General features: G+C 41.7%; 1 protein-coding gene across 4 annotated transcripts in view; it reads left to right on the top strand.

Moving 5' to 3' along the window:
- The window catches only part of LOC129851070 (cadherin-4-like), a 450252-nt gene that overhangs the window by 400701 nt on the left and 23163 nt on the right, over positions 1-26388 (top strand). For all 4 annotated transcript variants that reach the window (XM_055917262.1, XM_055917261.1, XM_055917259.1 and 1 more), the window contains 2 exons: positions 62-206; positions 11328-11500. In XM_055917262.1, the coding sequence (XP_055773237.1) occupies positions 62-206; positions 11328-11500 (318 nt within the window). The remainder of the gene's footprint in view (positions 1-61; positions 207-11327; positions 11501-26388) is intronic.

Below are 26388 nucleotides of genomic sequence, written 5' to 3'. Positions count from 1 at the left end.
TGCATTTACAGGATTTATACAATTCTCATATGTTTTTTTTGTTTTGTTATTTTGTTTGCAGCTGCGGGCCCATGCTGTGGACATGAATGGGAACAAGGTGGAAAGCCCCATAGACCTATACATCTACGTCATCGACATGAATGACAACCGGCCAGAGTTCCAGAACCAGGTCTACAATGGCTCTGTGGCTGAAGGCTCAAAGCCAGGTACGTAACTAGGACAGTAAATAGTGTCTTTTTTCTTCAAGTATTTCAAGTATATGAACGGAGGCATGATGATTCTAAAGGTAGAAAGAAGACCATGTCATGATTGGAGGAACATTTGTTTTACCAGTCAGAGATGAAGGCCAGATGTTTATCTACATTGTGTTCAGACACCAGATGTTTATCTACATTGTGTTCAGACAATGTTCTACTGCCAAGTTTAATGTCAGGAGAATTTATAAACAACGCAGGTGAGAGACCGAGAGAGAGAAAGAAAGAGTACACACACGCGCAACACACACATTGCAATAGTCTGTCCTCAGTGGAGCGTGGGTCTGTTCTCTGTTCTAGACCTGCTAATTAGCGAGGAGAAACAAACGTATTAAAAATGTCTGTATTTTCAACTGACTGCTACTCTCTTGTAAAAACAAAGACAGAGTTTGTTGGTGTTACAACACTGTCAATTTGTATTTAAAAAAATGTAGGTCACAACTAATTAGCTTATTATTCTGAAATTGTCTCTCTCTCTCGCTCTCTCTCTCTCTATTTATACACTGCTCAAAAAAATAAAGGGAACACTTAAACAACACAATGTAACTCCAAGTCAATCACACTTCTGTGAAATCAAACTGTCCACTTAGGAAGCAACACTGATTGACAATAAATTTCACATGCTGTTGTGCAAATGGAATAGACAAAAGGTGGAAATTATAGGCAATTAGCAAGACACCCCCAATAAAGGAGTGGTTCTGCAGGTGGTGACCACAGATCACTTCTCAGTTCCTATGCTTCCTGGCTGATGTTTAGGTCACTTTTGAATGCTGGCGGTGCTTTCACTCTAGTGGTAGCATGAGACGGAGTCTACAACCCACACAAGTGGCTCAGGTAGTGCAGCTCATCCAGGATGGCACATCAATGCGAGCTGTGGCAAGAAGGTTTGCTGTGTCTGTCAGCGTAGTGTCCAGAGCATGGAGGCGCTACCAGGAGACAGGCCAGTACATCATTCATGGTCGAATTGCTGCAAAGAAACCACTACTAAAGGACACCAATAATAAGAAGAGACTTGCTTTGGCCAAGAAACATGAGTAATGGACATTAGACTGGTGGAAATCTGTCCTTTGTTCTGATGAGTCCAAATTTGAAATTTTTGGTTCCAACCGCCGTGTCTTTGTGAGACGCAGAGCAGGTTAACGGATGATCTCTGCATGTGTAGTTCCCACCGTGAAGCATGGAGGAGAAGGTGTGATGGTGTTGGGCTGCTTTGCTGGTGACACTGTCTGTGATTTATTTAGAATTCAAGGTACACTTAACCAGCATGGCTACCACAGCATTCTACAGCGATACGCCATCCCATCTGGTTTGCGCTTAGTGAGACATTTGTTTTTCAACAGGACAATAACCTCAAACACACCTCCAGGTTGTGTAAGGGTTATTTGACCAAGAAGGAGAGTGATGGAGTTATGCATCAGATGACCTGGCCTCCACAAACACCTGACCTCAACCAAATTGAGATGCTTTGGGATGAGTTGGACCGCAGAGTGATGAGAAAGCAGCCAACGAGTGCTCAGCATATGTGGGAACTCCTTCAAGAATTTTGGAAAAATATTCCAGTTGAAGCTGGTTGAGAGAATGCTAAAGTGTGCAAAGCTGTCAAGGCAAAGGGTGTCTACTTTGAAGAATCTCACATATAAAATTTATTTTTCTTTGCTTAACACTTTTTTGGTTACTAAATGATTCCATATGTGGTATTTCATAGTTTTGATGTCTCCACTATTATTCTACAATGTACAAAAAAAAAGTTTAAAAAAAGACATAAATATATATATATATATACTGGTACTGTATATATCTAGTAGTCTGTTTTGTGGAATATAAACACAATGCCCCTCTATTGTATGCTGGAGTTAACACTGACAAATATTTTTACATAGACCAGAGAGCTTTTCTCTCTCCCTTTATCTATTTCCTTCTTGCATGCAAGGATTCGTTTTAAGTTAGAGAGTCATGCCGCTGAGTTATGGTTGCCTAATTGGCTAATTAAGAAAATTAGAGTTGGGTCGTTTTTCAAAGCTGGTATATGTTCTGTGGAATGGTTATACTTTTCTGGAGCATTTAAAACATAAAGAAGTTCAGCACTATTTTATCCAACTAATCACTTAAACTTTAAGCTGCTCTCTTTAGGCTGGTAATGAGAATGGTCCTCCCGTAAGTCTTTTGGTTCCATCAGACAGGATGTTTTTCTAACTGCTTATAGCAAAGGGGGATGGGATGTGTTCAGCTCTAAAAGAGACATGTCTATAAGACTAGAATTATCAAAATGCCTCTGAAGAATTACAGCTGATCCTCCATCTACTATGGCTGCTTTATAAAATCATTAAAAGAGGCAGACCTACGGGGAGTTGCCCTTATCGCTATCGCCAGATGCAACATTGTGTGTCAAATCAATCCATCAGTGAAACTGAGTTTAAAATGGCACGCTTGCCACCACAGACGTACACCCATCGGGAGACACAGATACATGCATGTCATTGGATTTGATCAGTCTTACATGTAAGTAATCAGGCAATTACACTACATAATTAGTAATCCAATTAAAACTAATCCAATTGTTATTGTGATTCAGACAGGGGAAAATGATCAGTGGTTTGTATTCATTCATGTGTCATCACCAGGGTGTTCTGCGAGTTTGCTTTACACTTACCGCATGAGCTCTACAAGTTATTGGATGGTTATTGTATGTTGATAAGTTACACTGACGTTGGTGAACCCTTGTCTATGGGGGGAAAAAAACTCAACACCACCTCCACTTTCTCCTCATGCATAGGAGATCAGAAAAATTTGGCGGAAAAACACCAAAATGCTATAGTCGGTGATGAAAAAAGAGTTCTCAATCTTGTTGAAACTTGAGACACTCTGAAATGAGCAGAGGTGTAACGGCTGTTGGAAGGAGAGGACCAAGGTTCAGCGTGGTACTTGTCCATATTTATTAAATGAACACTGAAATAACAAAAATAACAAAGATAACAAAGATAACGACCGAAACAGTTCTGGCTGGTGCAGACACACAACAGAAAACAACTACCCACAAACACAGGTGGGAACAGGCTACCTAAGTATGGTTCTCAATCAGAGACAACATAGACAGCTGCCTCTGATTGAGAACCACACACGGCCAAACACAAAAAAAATAGACAACATAGAACACCAGACATAGAATGCCCACCCCAACTCACGCCCTGAGCAAACTAAAATAGAGACATAAAAAAGGAACTAAGGTCAGGGCGTGACAAGAGGTGTAAGGTATTTAAGTAAAAATACTTGAAAGTACTACCTAAGTAGTTTTTTGGGGGTATCTGTACTTTACTTTACTATTGATATTTTTGACTACTTTTACTTCACTACATTCCTAAAGACAATTATGTACTTTTTACTCCATACATTTCACCTGCCACCCAAAAGTACTCATTACATTTTGTCAGGACAGGAAAATTGTGTAATTCACACACTTATCAAGAGAACATCCCTGGTCATCCCCAGCCTGGAGGACTCACTAAACACATGCTTCATTTGTAAATTATGTCTTGATTTTTGGAGTGTGCCACTGGCTTTCCGTAAACTTAAAAAACAAGAAAATGATTCCGCCTGGTTTGCTTTATATAAAGCAGGGGCTCTTAAACTTTTTCAGCCTGGGACCAAATTAGAAATTCTGTGTTTTCCTGGGACCCAAGCTTAAGATAATATGAAACGATACATAAATATTGGTACATTTCATTGCCCTTATGTCCAAAACCAATGCAATATAGACAAAAGCAAATAATAATGACATGAAATAACCATATAAATATCTATTATTGTTTATTTTCCCCCATTAAAAACTATCTTACATATCTGTCTAGGTTGGAACTGTTGTTGTTAAAATACAATAAATAATTTTCCTTCTGAACTGGAATAAACTGATTGATCACATCACACAGATGAATAACAGAACACACACACACAGGCTTGTTGATAGTGCAACCCTAAGTAACAGTACATATGAAAAATGATCAGACCTACTGTACATCTTACTGTATAAATGATTGTTGAAAGAAAGTCTAGGTTGGAAGTGTTGCTGTTAAAATACATATTTTTTATTCTGAACTGAAACAAACTGATTGATCATATCACACAGATGTAGACCAGAAAACACACACACACACAATCCTAATGAGAGGTGTGTGGCTGGTTGAAGTTTTCAACAAGCATGTCTATTCTGGGCTCAGTTTCTGACAGCGTAACACTGAGGTCAGGCTCAGCATCGACACTGTTTCTGTACTTGAGAACCCTGACTTGCATAGGTATGTGGTGCCAAACTGGATCAGAACATCTACTGCTTTCTCAGTCAGGCACGAGAACGCTTCCTGCTGTAGATGAAGAACCCAGAACTGTGTGAGTGCGTTTGCCTCAAAAAGCATCTTGCTTCAATCAGTTTATTCCAGTTAAGAATAACAATTGTTTCCTGAAGCACTGTTTTCTGAAGCATTCTCCCCTGTTCTGAAAGAACTCCCTCGGTTTACCATCAATCTGTGGATGTTTGGTCAGGACGTGTTGTTTTAATAATTTGTTCGTTTTGAGAGACTCATTACTAAGCACTTCCCCGCATAAAACACATTGTGGGTGCTCCTCTTTATAAGTTTGTATGAAAGAGAGAGAAACTAAACACTGTATATGCGTTTCATGACAATTGAATTCAGTCAGAACTTATGGCTAGCATGAGTCCATTTGATGACAGCGGTGAGTGATGGCGAGTAGGAATGACAAGTCAATGGCTGAACGTTGCACTGCATCGTGTCTATCTCCGAGTGATCTGAGAAAACTGCAGAAAAATGAGACGGTAAACCGCAAAGCACATGGGCATCTCCCTCTCACACTCGCGTAGCTGAACTGAGCAGAGACCGTTGCTAAACAGAAAGTACACTGAATAGAGAGCGCAGATGAACTTGGCCAAATCAATTCCAGTAATTAATTAAATAATTATACATTTACTCTGACACGTCGCAACCCACCATTAACAGTCCTCGACGACTCATACTTTAAGAAAGGCTGATTAAGGAATTTGAAAATATATATACATTTAGCAATTACATTCCATTGATACTTCAGTATATTTAAAACAAAATACTTTTAGACTTTTACTCAATTAGTATTTTACTGGGTGAATTTCACTTTTACATTAGTCATTTTCTATTGAAGTATCTTTACTTTTACTCAAGTATGACAATTGGGTACTTTTTCCACCACTGGAAATACGGTGTGCTTTCTCACATTCTCAATTTGTAATCTGAGGGAGGCTTCTTTCTGTCCTGAAGAGTTTGCTAACAGTCGGAGAAAGACTTAAGAGAGTTTCCACTGCCTCTTGGCCTGGGGGGCTAATTAGGCCTCAGCATCTGTACACAGGAGAGGAGGGATGGAGGAACGCAGGGATGTTTCAGGCAGTGTAACGGACCTAGAGTGTGTGACTGACTGCTATTCTGCGCTGAGTGCAGGAGAGCACATTTGCCTGGCTGATTGTTCACAGAGGAGCCACTCTGTTACAGTTAAGACCAAATAGATTGAGTCTCAGAGCTGGGAGTGCATTTAGCAGGAAGGGTCACCCAGAGATGCTGATGGAAAGTAGCTTCAGACACCAGTGAGTGCTCTGGTTGGTTACAAATTCTGAAGTTTTACATTCACAAACACACACCTGGCATGGATATCGTAAACATGTTTTGTACCTTAGGGACTTTATTTACACCAGAGATATAAAAAAGATTTCTTCTCCCTCAAGTCTGTACTGTACTGTACTCTAATATTCCCTCAGCATAGAACGTTGTGAAGAGATGTGAAGAGGCATTGCAGTTGGGCAGTTAAAATGTTCTGACTGCCCATGCATTGAGGTGTGAATGCGGTCAGATTTGGAGGTAATTTTCTGGTAGCTGGTTTTTATTGGCCCCTCCCGGGCTTGCCAGGGTTGTGTATGATGGTGGGTGGAGCTGCAATGTGGTCTGGTAACAGCCCTGGGAGGGCCAGCAGTGCCATTAGAGCCAGCTCTGTGTGACCACAATGGTTTGTGTACCCTTTCATCACTCTGTGACTGCAACATCCATCTCCCTCTCACATCTCCTCCTCTGCCTTATACCTCTTCTCCTGCCCTGCCCTTCCCCACTCACTCATTCACTTACTACTGCCTCCCCAAATCACTCTTGTACTCTACTTTCCTGGTCCCCTCTAAATGCATGGTATTATGTTCCTCTTAGCCTCCTTTTCATGTCTTTTCCTTCTTTTTCTTTTGCCAACCCATTTTAGTGTCATTTCCTGCCTGCCCTCTGTATTCTCTGTCCCTTTCCCTTTCCATCACTGGCAATTTCTTGCCATGGTATCTTTCTGCATCTGTGCTTGTGTCCATCTCTCTCTCATGCTGCCCCCTTTTCTGTCCTCCACTCTCTCTCTCTCTCTCCTTCTGTAATTGGAAGGCAGGTGTTAACCTCAAGCTCAGTAATGTTTAGGAAGTTGATGGAGCCCAACAGTGGTCTCAACTCCCTCGCTCTCTCTCCCATGTGACCAAATGGCCAACATGCCTTCCCTGCCGGCCTGCCTGCCACCAGTGAAATTTTCAGCCCCAGCGGTTTTGGCGGTAAAGCAATTAGGATTTGGAATTAGTTTTCAAATTAAAGAGGAATTAAACGGGCTAAGAGGTTAACCCTTTCAGGCATGGCCACATTCTTAGACAAAGAGCACTCTTTAAGCTTATTAAGGAATCCCTCTTATTGAAATTAAAGATGTCAGAGTTTACGTACGAGTCTCTACATTACTTCTTTTTTCCTCCTTCGGACTGAAAGGTTGTTCAAATATTGATGTTCTCCTCTCTGGAATAAGGGTAATTGTTTTTCTTCTCGCTCCCTTCCTTGGTTCTCTCTCTCCCTCTCTCTCTGTTTTTTTTGTCTCTGTTTTTTTCTCTCCTTGGGAAAAGTGACAAATCCTGCTTTGAAACTTAATGAAGTTTGAAATAGAATTCTCAGCTACAATTATCCCGTCAATGCTGGCTGTAACGGGAATGATGGTGCTATCTCTGCCCAATTATGAGAGCCAACAGAACAAACACCTGTAGCTGTGAGAACCCATCATGTGTCTCTTCTCCTTCCTGTCTGAAATTCTACATATTTACACTACCTAATCCTATCTAATACTGTCCCTGTGCCTAGTTCTGCAGCTGATCTACAGCAAAAGTGACCTTGGATTAGCTCCAATGGTTCTTGTTTCTCTTTCTTTTATCTCTCTATCCCTCTTTGCTTATCTCTTTCTCTCTTTCTGCACTTCTCTCGGTCTCTGTCTATGCATCCCTATATCTCTCTGTATATGCTTATCTGTCTCTTCTCCTCTTCGTCTCTCCCCCTGTCTCTCCTCTTTGTTTCTACCTCCTTATACAGTATAACAACCCTAGTGTGTGTGTGCTCCTGCGTCTCTCTGCTTCTGCCTCTCTATCCCCCTAAGCTGACAGGAGCCTAGCTCTCCTCCTGGTGCAGCAGCAGCTTCAGCAGCAGTAGCAGCCTTTAAATGGCTGCCTGATGGAGAGTGACATTTTCCCTGAGCTGGGGAGAGGAACGAGGTGATCTCTCCCTTTTCCTGCACAGAGTGCTCCTAATTGCCTGGTCACATTTGTGAGCCTGGCTGACAAGCTCTTACAAATCAATAATTCTGCTCGGGGAGATTGGGACACAGCCCTTTCACCCCCCATCCCCTCCACGTCTACACGCACACACGCACGTGCACGTGCACACGCACACACACACGCACACACACACACACACACACACACACACCACCCCCACCTTCAGCCTTAAATGGCTTTGTTTTTACCCATGATTCCAAGACAAATAGCGAGAGCGCATCGGAGCATTAAGGGCAGCCGTGCCGCTGAAGGCTGAAGTAATGGATGGTGGAAATGGCGGAAGAGCCAGTGCTGCTCATTACTAAATGGACTCTATAGGAAGGAACTTCAACCTGCCTGACAGACAGCCTACTATATACAAGGATGGGATGAGTTTGTATTGTCTACTTATTTTCCCCCAGGAGCCCCTGATCGGAAAGTTTCATAGATGCAGAGAAGAGGACATAGATGCAGGGAATGGGCTTGACATTTAATTTGGTTTAAAGTGTGTGTGTGTGTGTGTTGTGTATTGTATTTTCAGGTTGTGTGTGCACCCATACCTTACAAAAAATAAATGTAAAATATATATATTTTTTAATATAGGAAATGTGTAATGTGTTGTATTTAAAAAAATATTATATATATATATATATATATATATATATATATATATTACAGAATGTTTTTAGAATGTATGTAAAACGTATATCTTAATATATGTTCAATACATCGGAAAATGTATTTCATGTATTTCAAAATGCATTATAAAATACATACATACATTAAACAATGTATTTTAGAATATATTTAGTGATACGTTTTGTTAAATATGTTTTGAAATGTATTTGGAAATGCCTTGTGAAATATATTACATTTGATTTTACTTGTAAGAAATATGTGTTTACATTAAAATGTATGGCAAATATGAAACATTGGCCAAATCATATTGTAATGAATTGGTGACACTCTTTATTGTCACCTGCACTTGCATTCGGAAAGTATTCAGACCTCTTGACCTTTTTTCCATATTTTGTTACGTTACATCCTTATTCTAAAATTATGAAAAAAAAGATTTAATCAAATCTACTTACACTACCCCATAACGACAAAGTGAAAACAGGTTTTTAGAATTTTCTGCAAAGGTATTAAAAATTAAACATAAATACCATATTTACATACGTATTCAGACCCTTTACTGTTAGACTCAAAATTGAGCACAAGTTCATCCTGTTTCCATTGATTGTCCTTGAGATGTTTCTACAACTTGATTGGAGCCCACCTGTGGTAAATTCAAAATATTGGACATTAATTGGAAAGGCACACACCAGTCTATATAAGGTCCCACAGTTGACAGTGCATGTCAGAGCAAAAACCAAGCCATGTGGTCGAAGGAATTGTCCATAAAGCTCTGAGACAGGATTGTGTGGAGGCACAGATCTGGGGAAGGGTACCAAAGCATTTCTGTAGCATTGTAGGTCCCCAAGAACACAGTGGCCTCCATCATTCTTAAATGGAAGAAGTTTGGAACCGCCAACACTCGTTCTAGAGCTGGCCGCCCGGCCAAACTGAGAAATCAGGGGAGAAGGTCCTTGGTCAGGGAGGTGACCAAGAACCCAATGGTAACTCTGACAGAGCTCCAGAGTTCCTCTGTGGAAATGGGAGAACCTTCCAGAAGGACAACCATCTCTGCAGCATTCCATCAATCATGCCTTCATGGTAAAGTGACCAGACGGAAGCCACTCCTCAGTAATAGGCACGTGACAGCCCGCTTGTAGTTTGACAAAGGCACCTAAAGGTGCTCAGGACCTCAGAGCTTGAGAGGATCTGCAGTAAAGAATGGGAGAAACTCCCAAAATACAGGTGTGCCAAGCTTGTAGCATCAAACCCAAGAAGACTCGCGGCTGTAATCACTGCCAAAGGTGCTTCAACAATGTACTCAGTAAAGGGTCTGAATACTTATGAAAATGTGATATTTCAGTTTTTTATTTTTATACATTTGCAAATATTTCCAAAAACCAGTTTTTGCTTTTCAACTATGGGGTATTGTGTGTAGATTGATGAGGGGAAAAAACAATTTTAACGATTTTAAAATAAGGCTGTAACGTAACAAAATGTGGAAAAAGTCAAGGGGTATAAATAATTTCCGAATGCACTGTATGTCAGTATCATTAAAGGAAAACGTAAATATTTCAACTTCATATTCATCATCTCCAGGACCACCCGCCAACATCACCATATATGTGAAAATGGTACTTTTCAATGTTTTGTAGTAAAGATAAAGATGTGTTTCCAATGGCATCATCGTGTGATGTTGACCAGTTTTGAGTAGGCATTGCCTAATAATTGTCTCCTAATTGGTTGATAATGTCATTGGAAACACTTTTCTTTTTCTTCCTTTTTTATTGCCATATGTTGATGTTGGGGCGGTGCTGGAGAGGATGAATAAGTGAAGTTTCCCTTTAAGACTCTGGCAGTGTATAAGCCCAACCTTTGGTAACAGACTACATACAGGCGTTAGCCTACGATAGGCACTTACTTCAGTCATTTTTTAAATGTATTTTAACCTCTTGAGATGGGAAATGTTTCATTTTTTTATCAAACATGTGCTCTTTATGACAGAATGTTAAAATATTAAAATATATCCATTGATCATTATGTAAAGAGTCATTTAAGTATCCTCTGAAGGGCCCAACTATGTCATATGCCGAATTAGGAACCTGTAACGGCAGTCCTCCTCCTCTTCATCTGAAGAGGAGGAGTATTGAGGGAACCAAGGCGCAGCGTAGTGAAAAGACATATTTTATTAACGAAACACGAACTTGATTAAACTAACAAAACAACAAACGGTGTAGACAGACCTAGACGACGTACTTACATAAAACAAGAAAAACGCACGAATAGGAACATAGGCTACACAAACCGAACAAACCGTAAACAGTCCTGCGTGGTGTACAGACACAGACACGGAAGACAATCACCCACAACGAACACTGTGACAACGCCTACCTAAATATGACTCTTAATTAGAGGAACGCCAAACACCTGCCTCTAATTAAGAGCCATACCAGGCAACCCAAAAACCAACATAGAAACAGAAAACATAGAATGCCCACCCAAACTCACATCCTGACCAACTAACACATAAAACAAACTAACAGAAATAGGTCAGGAACGTGACAGAACCACTTTTGTCACCCTGTTAATGCATTACATGCATTTCAGCAAAGATGCAAATGTATGTAGATATATTTGAAATACATTTTAGGTTAAGTTAAATATATTGAAATGTATATTGTTTTCGTATGGGTGTATGAGAATGGGGAACGTATGTTAAATCTCTTGGTGTTTGTATGACTGATCCTAGCTCTATCTTTGCCAGTGGGAGGTGTTTCCTTCACTGAGGGATTCACAGTGTTTTCCTCTAACTGTTGCTGGCTGTTTCTCTTCTCTGTTGGCAGGCACGTTGGTGATGCAAGTGACAGCCAACGACTCAGATGACGACACCACAGCCAATGGGATGGTGCGCTACCGGATCCTGTCCCAGACCCCCCACATGCCCATCCCCAACATGTTCACCATCAACAGTGAGACGGGAGACATCTTCACCATGGCTGCTGGCCTGGATAGGGAGGTCAGTAGCACAACAAGGTCACACTGTCTGTCAGGGGAGCAGGGGGGATGAAGGGGCATTGACTTCCTGTTGGATCAGTTTCATGTCAGCCTGTTACTGCACATCCCCAGTGTATGTTGTTGGTGTTAGCTATAGTCTGACAGTGGATGGTGTTCTCATTCCTATAGGTCACCACCCCTGTACCATGAGCAGTCACCTCCTATAGGTCACCACCCCTGTACACCAGTCAGTCACCTTTTGCCCTTAATAACTAACTCAGGATTCTCTCCCTCCCTAGACTAAACCTTAACCATTATGAGTAAAATAGTCAGACAGGGTTGGGGTCAATTCCTATCTATATTCCAGTCTGTTCAGGAACTGAATTATATGATTAATGTTTAGAGACTGTTCATGTCCGATTCAGTTGACAGGAGTTTAAATGGAATTGACCCCAACCCTGCAAACAGCACCATTAATGACTATAAAATACCAACACGTTCTGGCCCTCCTGGAGGGGGTCATGGGAATGGATTTCACCTGATTTATCCTCTTCCCTACCCCTGTAGGTGTGTGCCCCTCCCTATCCCACTCCTTCTTAGATCGCTAATGAGGGAGATCACGGAGGGTCAACTCTGTTTATCCCATAATGCATCAGCAGGCTGCCGGCAGAGTCTTTTATGAGAAGCTGTTCTCACCCTGCAGTCTCTCTCTCACAGTCCCTCACATTATCTCAGACTCATGCTCCTAACACCATGCCGTCTGTCTCTCACAGTCCCTCACATTATCTCAGACTCATGCTCCTAACACCCTGCAGTCTGTCTCTCACAGTCCCTCACATTATCTCAGACTCATGCTCCTAACACCATGCCGTCTGTCTCTCACAGTCCCTCACATTATCTCAGACTCATGCTCCTAACACCATGCCGTCTGTCTCTCACAGTCCCTCACATTATCTCAGACTCATGCTCCTAACACCATGCCGTCTGTCTCTCACAGTCCCTCACATTATCTCAGACTCATGCTCCTAACACCATGCCGTCTGTCTCTCACAGTCCCTCACATTATCTCAGACTCATGCTCCTAACACCATGCCGTCTGTCTCTCACAGTCCCTCACATTATCTCAGACTCATGCTCCTAACACCATGTCGCCTGTCTCTCACAGTCCCTCACATTATCTCAGACTCATGCTCCTAACACCATGTTGCATGTCTCTCACAGTCCCTCACATTATCTCAGACTCATGCTCCTAACACCATGCCGTCTGTCTCTCACAGTCCCTCACATTATCTCAGACTCATGCTCCTAACACCATGCCGTCTGTCTCTCACAGTCCCTCACATTATCTCAGACTCATGCTCCTAACACCATGCCGTCTGTCTCTCACAGTCCCTCACATTATCTCAGACTCATGCTCCTAACACCATGCCGTCTGTCTCTCACAGTCCCTCACATTATCTCAGACTCATGCTCCTAACACCATGCCGTCTGTCTCTCACAATCCCTCACATTATCTCAGACTCATGCTCCTAACACCATGCCGTCTGTCTCTCACAGTCCCTCACATTATCTCAGACTCATGCTCCTAACACCATGCCGTTTTGTCTCTCACAGTCCCTCACATTATCTCAGACTCATGCTCCTAACACCATGCCGTCTGTCTCTCACAGTCCCTCACATTATCTCAGACTCATGCTCCTAACACCATGTCGCCTGTCTCTCACAGTCCCTCACATTATCTCAGACTCACGCTCCTAACACCCTGCAGTCTGTCTCTCACAGTCCCTCACATTATTACAGACTCTCACTCCTAATACTCTGTGGCCTGATATTCAGGGCAAAATACAACTGCCAATCCTACTCCTAAATGGTCCAAAGACATAAATGTATAACATACTCTATCATTATGATATTATTTGATACTCATTGCTTAGTCTGATGATTTTACCAAAGCCATAAAAGTACAAGTGCTGAGTCTAAACCTTTGAGCTCTGGCACCACGAGTCTGTCTCATAACGTTTATATTCAGAGATTTTCCAATAGTCCCACTAGGCAATAACTCCAGCCTGACCATCCTTTAGAACGCAGACCGATTTGACCTCTATGGAAAACAAAAGACTGGTATGGCTGCCAGGTTTAGTTGCTTAATATCTGATTTGTGGTGAATATTCAGGAAAAGAAACAAACCCAATTTCATGCAAGTTCCTTATGTATGTGTGCATGCCCTTCACTCATTCATGTATAGATGTTAAATAGTATAGTGTTGACAGTGGAAATCAGTCTGCAGTTAATGCAGGGCCTGTTTCCCTGTTCCCTGGTCTCCCCCACAGCTGAATGAATGGGAGTCAACCCCATTAATCTAGATAGAGCAGCAGTCCAATCCCACCTGCCTCTCTCCCACTGATCCTCCCCATTAAACTGGGACACCTGGGTGTTCACCCACCTACACTCAAGGTCACACACATACTGTAAACACACTCTCAGGCATTAACAGACAGGTATGCACGCACACACACAGTTTTGTAGCAGTTAATCCTCTTCGTCAGTAGCACTGGTGTCTAATTGGAATATTCATGTGTTAATTAAGGGGTGAGGGAGCCTCTTCAGCGTGGAGGAGAGCAGGGGGACATGAAGGGCACTTCAGCATCACCCAGCCCTGATCACTCCTGAATGCCAATTACCCTCCCACTCACTGCACCCCTGACCTTACCTCTCCCGTGCCATCGCGTATCACTGCATGTTTCAGCACACGGGTTAACAAGCAGGGCTAAGCTGTTTCTGGGACCCTCTTTCTCTGCCTGAAAAATAGAGCTACTGTACATATAGAAGCTACTCTGCCAAGCAAAAGAGCAGTAACTGCTAATTGAGTAGAACTGAGAGAAATGGCTTTAACGTTTTTAAATTGTCAAGCCAAATTAGTTGTTGACAGATCACTGGAAATGTGGTTCTGTTGTCTAACTAACAAGTCATTTTTTATTCATATTGACCCTGACCTCTGCTCTAACATGACCTTTGACCCTAGACAGCAGTTACTGCCTTCTTGCTTGGTACACCCAATGCAATATGTTTCCATTATGATTTTTTTTACACAAACTTGTGTTCATACATTTATTTGCACATGGCTGTCAGTTTCATATAGTTTGATACGTGTATCAGCAAATAGCAATCAATAATACCAAGGTAAACTGTAAAACCAAGATAGAAAGGAGTAACTGATGTGAGTGATGGCAGTTACTTCACACATGACCCCATTTCCTCCTGTTACGTTCTTATTTTTCAGAGTAAATAACTCACGGACACTAGAGAAGCTTAACCAAGTTTAATTTGCCCAAAGGGTCGTCACAGCTGTATTCAGACAGCAAAACATTTCTCACCATCACATGTACATATATCCCACTTAACTTCTTATGGCTGAAGAGGCAGTATTGAGTAGCTTGGATGAAAGGTGCACAGAGGTGCCCATATTAAACTGCCTGCTCCTCAGTCCCAGTTGCTAATATATGCATATTATTCTTCATATTGGATAGAAAACACTCTGAAGTGTCTAAAACTGTTTGAATGATGTCTGTGAATATAACAGAACTCATATGGCAGGCAAAAACCTGAGAAAAAATCCAAACAGGAAGTGGGAATTATGAGGCTGGTGGATTTTCAACCAAGATCCTATTGAAATCACAGCGAGATATGGATGAGTTTGCTACGTCCTACGGCTTCCACTAGATGTCAACAGTCTGTAGAACTTTGTCTGATGCCTCTACTGTGAAGGGGGGCCGAATGAGAGTGGAATTAGTCAGCTCTGCCATGACCTGACCATGCTCTAACTATGCGTGTTCACATGAGAGGGAGCTCTGTCCCATCGCTCATCTGAAGTCAATGTAATTCTCCGGTTGGAACGTTATTCAAGATTTATGTTAAGAACATTCTAAAGATTGATTCAATACAACTTTTGACATGTTTCTACTGACTGTTACGGAACTTTTGGATATTTCGTCAGCTTAGTTAGTGAACGCGCTTCGTGACTTTGGATTTGTTTACCAAACGCGCTAACAAAAGTAGCTATTTGGACATAAATGATGGACAATACCGAACAAAACGAACATTTCTTGTGGAAGTGGGAGTCCTGGGAGTGCATTCCGACGAAGATCAGCAAAGGTAAGTGAAGATTAATAATGCTTTTTATGAGTTTTACCCGCAAAATTTGGCGGGTAACTGTATGGCTTGCTTTTGTGGCTGAACGCTGTTTTCAGAATATTGAATATTGTGTTTTGCCGTAAAGCTTTTTGAAATCTGACACAGCGGTTGCATTAAGAACAAATGTATCTTTAATTCTATGTAAAACATGTATCTTTCATCAAAGTTTATGATGAGTATTTATGTTATTTGACGTGGCTCTCTGCAATTTCTACGAATATTTTGGAGGCATTTCTGAACATGGCGCCAATGTAAACTGAGGTTTTTGTATATAAATATTAACTTTATCGAACAAGACATACATGTATTGTGTAACATGAAGTCCTATGAGTGTCATCTGATGAAGATCATCAAAGGTTAGTGATTAACTTCTTATGGCTGAAGGGGCAGTATTGAGTAGCTTGGATGAAAGGTGCACAGAGGTGCCCAAAGTAAACGGCCTGCTCCTCAGCCATAGTTGCTAATATTTGCATATTATTATTAGTATTGGATGGAAAAAACTCGGAAGTTTCTAAAACTGTTTGAATTATGTCTGTGAGTATAACAGAACTCATATGGCAGGCAAAAACCTGAGAAGTTCCACTTCCTGTTTTGATTTTTTCTGGGGGTGGCAGATTTTCAACCAAGCTCTCAATTAAATTACAGCGAGATATGGATGAGTTTTCACTTCCTACGGCTTCCACTAGATGTCAACAGTCAATAGAACTTTGTCTGATGACTCTAATGTGAAGGGGGGCCGAAGGAGACAGGAATTAGTCAGGTCTGCCACGAGCTGACCATGCTTTCACCACGGCGCGTTCACATGAGGAGGACCTCCATTCCACCGCTCATCTGAAGTCAATCTAATTCTCCGTTTGGAACGTTATTCAAGATGTATGTTAACATTCTAAAGATTGATTCAGTACATCGTTTGACATGTTTCTACTGACGTTACGGAACTTTTGGACATTTCGTCACGTTATAGTGGACGCGCTTTGTGACTTTGGAATTGTTTACCAAATGCGCTAACCAAAGTAGCTAATTGGACATAAATAACGGACATTATCTAACAAATCAAGCATTTATTGTGGACCTGGGATTCCTAGGACTGCATTCTGATGAAGTTCATCAAAGGTAAGGAAACATTTATCATGTATTTTCTGGTTTATGTTGACTCCAACATGGCGGCTAATTTGGCTATTGTTCTGAGCTCCATCTCAGATTATTGCATGGTTTGTTTTTTCCGTATTTAAAAAAAAAAATCTGACACAGCGGTCGCATTTAGGAGAGGTATATCTATAATTCAATGTGTATAACTTGAATTATCATCTACATTTATGATGAGTATTTCTGTTGAAACGATGTGGCTATGCACTATCACTGGATGTTTTTAGTGATATGTAACGCGTCAATGTAAACTCAGATTTTTTCATATAAATATGAACTTTATCAAACAAAACATGCATGTATTGTGTAACATGAAGTCCTATGAGTGTCATCTGATGAAGATTATCAAAGGTTAGTGATTCATTTTAGCTATATTTCAGCTTTTTTGTGACTGCTATCTTTCGCTGGAAAAATGGCTGTGCTTATTGTGGTTTGGTGTGACCTAACAATCGTTTGTAGTGCTTTCGCTGAAAAGCATATTTGAAATCGGACACTTTGGTGGGATTAACCTGTCTAGGATGAGCGTGCCGCTAGCGGCACACCCCCCCCCCCCACTGAAAAACCAGTGCCGCGAAATTCAAAAAAAATATTTTTTTAAAATATTTAACTTTCACACATTAAAAGTCCAATACAGCTAATGAAAGACACAGATCTTGTGAATCCAGTCAACATGTCCGATTTTTAAAATGTTTTACAGGGAAGACACAATATGTAAAGATGTACATCTATTACCTAAAAACACATTAGCATAATCCACCATCTTTTATTTGTCCACCAACACCAGTAGCTATCACCAATTCGGCTAAACTAAGATATTTATAGCCCCTAACCAAGAAAAAAACTCATCAGATGACAGTCTGATAACATATTTATGGTATGGGATAGGTTTTGTTAGAAAAAAGTGCATATTTCAGGTAGATGGCATAGGTTACAATTGCACCCACCGTCACAAATGGACTAGAATAATTACTATGAGCAACGTGTTTACCTACTTACTAATCATCAAACATTTCGTAAAAATACACAGCATACACGAATCGAAAGACACAGATCCTGTGAATACAGACAATATTTCAGATTTTCTAAGTGTCTTACAGCGAAAACACAATAAATCGTTATATTAGCATAGCACATAGCACATAGCAGCCCAGCATTGATTCTAGCCAAAGTGGGCGATAACGTCAACATCGCCAAAAGATATTAATTTTTTCACTAACCTTCTCAGAATTCTTCAGATGACACTCCTGTAACATCATATTACACAATCCATATAGAGTTTGATCGAAAATGTTTATATTTAGCCACCAAAATCATGGTTAGACAATGTGAAATGTAGCTCAGCTGGTCAGAAAATGTCCTTGCGCCACTTAGACAGTGATCTACTCTTATACATAAATACTCATAAACGTGACTAAAAAATATAGGGTGGACAGGGATTGATAGACAATTTAATTCTTAATACAATTGCGGAATTACATTTTTTAATTTATCCTTACTTTTCAATACAGTTTGCGCCAAGCGAAGCTACGTCAAAAAACATGGCGTCCTAAGCCACTAAAATTTTTCGACAGAAACACGATTTATCATAATAAAAATGTCCTACTTTGAGCTGTTCTTCCATCAGTATCTTGGGCAAAGGATCCTTTCTTGGGAGTAATCGTCTTTTGGTGGAAAGCTGTCCTCTTGCCATGTGGAAATGCCAACTGCGTTCGGGATGAACTGAAAAGCGTGCCCAGCTATTCACAGCGTTTCAAAAATAAATGTCCCAAAATCGCACTAAACGGATATAAATTGCTATAAAACGCTTTAAATTAACTACCTTATGATGTTTTTAACTCCTATAACGAGTAAAAAGATGACCGGAGAAATATAACAGGCCAAACTAACGCTTGGAACAGGAGCGGGTCGGTGTCCTCCACACGCGTTACGCACCAAGAAAAGACTTGCTAGCTACAGGGTTTTTTAATTTATAGTGCCTGTGAACGCGCAATCGACCCCATTCAAATCGTCATCACGTAAAGGCATCCAGGGGAAGACGTAAGCAGTGTCCGTATAGTCATAGCAATAACAGTGCCCTTTTAACTGACTCCAGAACAGTGGCCAACATTTCTGAAATCTGACTCCATGTCAGGGAAATTGCTGTAGAATGGGCTCTGTTCCACTTAGAGACAAAATTTCAACTCCTATAGAAACTATAGACTGTTTTCTATCCAATAATAATAATAATATGCATATTGTACGATCAAGGATTTTGTGGGAAGCCGTTTCAAAAATTACCCGATTAGCATAAATAGTCTCAACAGCGCCCCCATCCTCAACAGGTTAATGACATGTATGGACCCAGAACTTAATCGAGCATCTGACCAATAACGCAATACTTTAGTTCTGGGTTAACCGAAATTACTGTATCTGTTACTTTGACAAAGAAAATTGTAATAAATAAAAAAGTATACCAGTTTCATTTAAGAACCAAAAAATGGACAGCCCTGCCATATAGATTGCAAAATAGTTGAATAGATTTTTGATGTACCGATTCCATGTTTATGAACTGATTAGTTTTTCAATTTACACTTTTATACAAAATTCCTGCAACCAATAGAATGTTATATATATATAATATATATATATACAGTGGGGAGAACAAGTATTTGTTACACTGCCGATTTTGCAGGTTTTCCTACTTACAAAGCATGTAGAGGTCTGTAATTATTATCATATAGGTACACTTCAACTGTGAGAGACGGAATCTAAAACAAAAATCCAGAAAATCACATTGTTTGATTTTAAAGTAATTAATTTGCATTTTATTGCATGACATAAGTATTTGATCACCTACCAACAGGTAAGAATTCCGGCTCTCACAGACCTGTTAGTTTTTCTTTAAGAAGCCCTCCTGTTCTCCACTCATTACCCGTATTAACTGCACCTGTTTGAACTCGTTACCTGTATAAAAGACACCTGTCCACACACTCAATCAAACAGACTCCAACCTCTCCACAATGGCCAAGACCAGAGAGCTGTGTAAGGACATCAGGGATAAAATTGTAGACCTGCACAAGGCTGGGATGGGCTACATGACAATAGGCAAGCAGCTTGGTGAGAAGGCAACAACTGTTGGTGCAAAAATTAGAAAATGGAAGAAGTTCAAGATGACGGTCAATCACCCTCGGTCTGGGGCTCCATGCAAGATCTCACCTCGTGGGGCATCAATGATCATGAGGAAGGTGAGGGATCAGCCCAGAACTACACGGCAGGACCTGGTCAATGACCTGAAGAGAGCTGGGACCACAGTCTCAAAGAAAACCATTAGTAACACACTACGCCGTCATGGATTAAAATCCTACAGCGCACGCAAGGTCCCCCTGCTCAAGCCAGCGCATATCCAGGCCCGTCTGAAGTTTGCCAATGACCATCTGGATGATCCAGAGGAGGAATGGGAGAAGGTCATGTGGTCTGATGAGACAAAAATAGAGCTTTTTGGTCTAAACTCCACTCGCCGTGTTTGGAGGAAGAAGAAGGATGAGTACAACCCCAAGAACACCATCCCAACCGTGAAAAATGGAGGTGGAAACATCCTTCTTTGGGGATGCTTTTCTGCAAAGGGGACAGGACGACTGCACCGTATTGAGGGGAGGATGGATGGGGCCATGTATCGCAAGATCTTGGCCAACAACCTTCTTCCCTCAGTAAGAGCATTGAAGATGGGTCGTGGCTGGGTCTTCCAGCATGACAACGACCCGAAACACACAGCCAGGGCAACTAAGGAGTGGCTCCGTAAGAAGCATCTCAAGGTCCTGGAGTGGCCTGGCCAGTCTCCAGACCTGAACCCAATAGAAAATCTTTGGAGGGAGCGGAAAGTCCGTATTGCCCAACGACAGCCCCGAAACCTGAAGGATCTGGAGAAGGTCTGTATGGAGGAGTGGGCCAAAATCCCTGCTGCAGTGTGTGCAAACCTGGTCAAGAACTACAGGAAAAGTATGATCTCTGTAATTGCAAACAGAGGTTTCTGTACCAAATATTAAGTTCTGCTTTTCTGATGTATCAAATTCTTATGTCATGCAATAAAATGCAAATTAATTGCTTAAAAATCATACAATGTGATTTTTGTGGATTCCGTCTCACAGTTGAAGTGTACATATGATAAAAATTACAGACCTCTACATGCTTGTAAGTAGGAAAACCTGCAAAATCGGCAGTGTGTCAAATACTTGTTCTCCCCACTGTATATGGGGATACAACCTTCTCAGCTCTGCAGATTTTGCTGCGAAGAAACAGAATCATTAGATCACTTGTTTTGGTACTGTCTTGTTTTTGGTCGCAGGTTCATGAATGGCTGAAGAATTGCAACATTTACCTGGAGCTAACTCTGCAGATAGCACTGCTGGGTGTTTTAAAAAGTCATAACCAATCGATCAATAATATACTATTACTCTTAGCAAAAAAATGTATCTTTATTTTACATGTAGAATCTATAGAAAGGTTCAGAACTTTTGGGAAATGTCACAGCAAAGTAAAAAAAAAATAAATATTGCAAATCCAAAACTGGATAGCGTTCAGTGATGGGAGGGGTTGAGTGGAGCTGAATGATGGGACTAAAAACAAACAAAAAGTCTGTAAAATGTATATAGTATGTATAAGTTGGAAGTAGAAGCCTACAGTGCATTCAGAAAGCATTCAGAACCTTTGACTTTTTCCACATTTTGTTACGTTAGTCTTATTCCAAAATTGATTAAACTCTTTTCCTCATCAATCTACACACAATACACCATATGACAAAGCAAAAAATGTTTTTTTGAAATTTCTTCACATTTATAAAAAATAAAATTGCTATTACATTTACATACGTATTCAGACCCTTTACTCAGTACTTTGTTAAAGCACCTTTGGCAGCGATTACAGCCTCAAGTCTTCTTGGGTATGATGCTACAAGCTTGGCACACCTGTATGGGAGAGTTTCCCATTCTTCCCTGCAGATCCTCAAGCTCTGGTGTGGTTCTTGGTCACCTCCCTGACCAAGGCACTTCTCCCCCGATTGCTCAGTTTGGCTGGGCGGCCAGCTCTAGGAAGAGTCTTGGTGGTTCCAAACTTCTTCTATTTAAGAATGATGGAGGCCACTGTGTTCTTTGGCACCTTCAATCCTGCATAAATGTTTTGGTACCCTTCCCCAGATCTGTGCCTCGACACAATCCTGTCTCTGAGCTCCTTTGACAACATGGCTTGGTTTTTGCTCTACTCCTTATAATAGACAGGTGTGTGCCTTTCCAAATCATGTCCAGTCAATTGAATTTACCTCAGGTGGACTCCAATCAAGTTGTAGAAACTTCTCAAGGATGATCAATGAAAACAGGATGCAACTGAGCTCAATTTCAAGTCTCACAGCAAAGGGTCTGAATACTTATGTAAAAAAGTATTATTATTATTATTTTTTGCATACATTTCTAAAAACCTGTTTTTGCTCTGTCACAATGGGGTATTGTGTGTAGATGTTTTATTTTATTTTTATTTCATCAACTTTAGAATAAGGCTGTAACATAACAACATTTTGAAAATGTCCAGGATTCTGAATACTTTCCAAAGGCACTGTAAGTGTAGTTGTCCATTAGTTTACTCCAGTTATGGGAGGCATGGTAGGGTTAGGGGACAATCAAGGAAAATGTATTTAAAAATATATATATATAAATATTTACTAATAAAATATGAGGGATTGGAAATTGTACAGACAATTCCATAGATTGAAATACATTCCTCACCTTTTCTAGCCGCAATGGGTTTCATATTCCTGTAGCCATACAACAAATTTCCATCTGCATCTCTCATTTAGTTGGGTCTATGTAAATAGGTAGATGTATGTGATCCCATAGGCAGTGTGGTTTATAGCCTACAGAAGAATTTGACAGTTGATCTTTTAGTTTGAAGTTTGTATGCTACTGTACTACTGAATTTATTTTGAGTAGCCTAGACAATGATTCATCTACTTCCGGCGCCGACCGAGATGGCCGCCTCGCTTCGCGTTCCTTGGAAAATATGAAGTATTTTGTTTTTTTATGTGTTATTCCTTACATTGGTACCCCAGGTAATCTTAGGTTTCATTGCATACAGTCGGGAGGAACTACTGAATATAAGAGCAACGTCAACTCACCATCGTTCCAACCAGGAATATGACTTGCCCGAAACGGATCCATTGTTTTGCCTTCCACCCAATACAATGGATCTGATCCCAGCCGGCGACCCTATGCGACGCCGTAAAAGGGGAAAACGTAGCGGTCTCCTGGTCAGGCTTCGGAGACGGGCACATCGCGCTCTACTCCCTAGCATACTACTCGCCAATGTCCAGTCTCTTGACAATAAGGTTGATGAAATCCGAGCACGGGTAACATTCCAGAGAGACATCAGAGATTGTAACGTTCTCTGCTTCACGGAAACATGGCTAACTCAACAGACGCTAACGGAGTCGGTGCAGCCAGCTGGTTTCTTCACGCATCGCGCCGACAGAAACATACATCTTTCTGGTAAGAAGAGGGGCGGGGGTGTATGCCTTATGATTAACGAGACGTGGTGTGATCATAACAACATACAGGAACTCAAGTCATTCTGTTCACCTGATCTAGAACTCCTCACAATCAAATGTGGACCGCATTATCTACCAAGGGAATTCTCTTCGATTATAATCACTGCCGTATATATTCCCCCCCAAGCAGACACATCGATGGCCCTGAACGAACTTTATCTGACTCTTTGTAAACTGGAAACCACACACCCTGAGGCTGCATTCATCGTAGCTGGGGATTTTAACAAGGCTAATCTGAAAACAAAACTCCCTAAATTCTATCAGCATATCGATTGTGCTACCAGGGCTGGTAAAACCTTGGATCACTGTTATACTAACTTCCGCGACGCATATAAGGCCCTCCCCGCCCTCCTTTCAGAAAAGCTGACCACGACTCCATTTTGTTGCTTCCAGCCTACAAACAGAAACTAAAACCACAAGCTCCCTCGCTCAGGTCTGTTCAACGCTGGTCCGACCAATCTGATTCCACGCTTCAAGACTGCTTCGATCACGCGGATTGGAATATGTTCCGCATTGCGTCCAACAACAACATTGACGAATATGCTGATTCGGTGAGCGAGTTCATTAGAAAGTGCATTGACGATGTCGTACCCACAGCAACGATTAAAACATTCCCAAACCAGAAACCGTGGATTGACGGCAGTATTCGTGTGAAACTGAAAGCGTGAACCACTGCTTTTAACCAGGGCATGGTGACCGGAAACATGACCGAATACAAACAGTGTAGCTATTCTCTCCACAAGGCAATCAAACAAGGTAAGTCCCAGTACAGAGACAAAATAGAGTCGCAATTCAACAGCTCAGACACAAGAGGTATGTGGCAGGGTCTACAGTCAATCACGGATTACAAAAAGAAAACCAGCCCCGTCGCGGACCAGGATGTCTTGCTCCCAGACAGGCTAAATAACTTTTTTGCTCGCTTTGAGGACCATACAGTGCCACTGACACGGCCCGCTACCAAAACCTACGGGCTCTCCTTCACTGCAGCCGAGGTGAGTAAAACATTTAAACGTGTTAACCCTCGCAAGGCTGCAGGCCCAGACGGCATTCCCAGCCGCGTCCTCAGAGCATGCGTAGACCAGCTGGCTGGTGTGTTTACGGACATATTCAATCAATCCTTATCCCAGTCTGCTGTTCCCACATGCTTCAAGTGGGCCACCATTGTTCCTGTTACCAAGAAAGCTAAGGTAACTGAGCTAAACGACTACCGCCCAGTAGCACTCACTTCCGTCATCATGAAGTGCTTTGAGAGACTAGTCAAGGACCATATCACCTCCACCCTACCGGACACCCTAGACCCACTCCAATTTGCTTACCGACCCAATAGGTCCACAGACGACGCAATCGCAACCACACTGCACACTGCCCTAACCCATCTGGACAAGAGGAATACCTATGTGAGAATGCTGTTCATCGACTACAGCTCAGCATTTAACACCATAGTACCCTCCAAACTCGTCATCAAGCTCGAGACCCTGGGTCTCGACCCCGCCCTGTGCAACTTGGTCCTGGACTTCCTGACGGGCCGCCCCCAGGTGGGGAGGGTAGGTAACAACATCTCCACCCCGCTGATCCTCAACACTGGGGCCCCACAAGGGTGCGTTCTGAGCCCTCTCCTGTACTCTGTGTTCACCCACGACTGCGTGGCCATGCACGCCTCCAACTCAATCATCAAGTTTGCGGATGACATTACAGTGGTAGGCTTGATTACCAACAACGACGAGATGGCCTACAGGGAGGAGGTGAGGGCCCTCGGAGTGTGGTGTCAGGAAAATAACCTCACACTCAACGTCAACAAAACAAAGGAGATGATTGTGGACTTCAGGAAACAGCAGAGGGAGCACCCCCCTATCCACATCGACGGGTCAGTAGTGGAGAAGGTGGAAAGTTTTAAGTTCCTCGGTGTACACATCACAGACAAACTGAATTGGTCCACCCACACAGACAGCGTTGTGAAGAAGGCGCAGCAGCTTCTCTTCAACCTCAGGAGGCGGACGAAATTTGGCTTGTCACCAAAAGCACTCACAAACTTCTACAGATGCACAATCGAGAGCATCCTGTCGGGCTGTATCACCACCTGGTACGGCAACTGCTCCGCCCACAACCGTAAGGCTCTCCAGAGGGTAGTGAGGTCTGCACAACGCATCACCGGGGGCAAACTACCTGCCCTCCAGGACACCTACACCACCCGATGTCACAGGAAGGCCATAAAGATCATCAAGGACAACAACCACCCAAGCCACTGCATGTTCACCCCGCTATCATCCAGAAGGCGAGGTCAGTACAGATGCATCAAAGCAGGGACCGAGAGACTGAAAAACAGCTTCTATCTCAAGGCCATCAGACTGTTAAACAGCCACCATTAACATTTAGCGGCCGCTGCCAACATACTGACTCAACTCCAGCCACTTTAATAATGGGAATTGATGGAAATTATGTAAAAATGCACCACTAGCCACTTTAAACAATGCCTTTATCCCTTTACACTTGTGTGTATAAGGTAGTAGTTGTGGAATTGTTAGGTTAGATTACTTGTTGGTTATTACTGCATTGTCGGAACTAGAAGCACAAGCATTTCGCTACACTTGCATTAACATCTGCTAACCATGTGTATGTGACAATTAAATTTGATTTGAGAATTTGTGGATAATCCAGCATATTTAGGTTGGGGGAAAAAACTATGCAAATGTTTTTTTGAATTCAAACATTGTTTTCTCTTTCAGAAACTGTCACAGTCCTTTGCCAAATACAGCATAAATTACTGAATAAAAAAACAAACATTCTGCCAACACATTAAATAGACCGATAGTTTACGTAAAATATTTGACAGGATGGGTAGGCTGCAGTATTGCTGTGCGATAGGAGTCCGAAATCATAAACCTATTTCATTTCAGAGCCTATACCAAGTCAGGACATTTTAACCCAATAATCTATTGATAAACAACATTTTAAACAATAATTGGTCCTTTGCATAGAAGTGTGGACTGTAGCCTACTTTTTAATGG

This window comes from Salvelinus fontinalis, chromosome 3 (genome assembly GCF_029448725.1).
Source record: "Salvelinus fontinalis isolate EN_2023a chromosome 3, ASM2944872v1, whole genome shotgun sequence".
In the NCBI taxonomy this organism is placed as follows: Eukaryota; Metazoa; Chordata; class Actinopteri; order Salmoniformes; family Salmonidae; genus Salvelinus; species Salvelinus fontinalis.
This window is presented reverse-complemented; position numbering and strand designations above follow the sequence as displayed.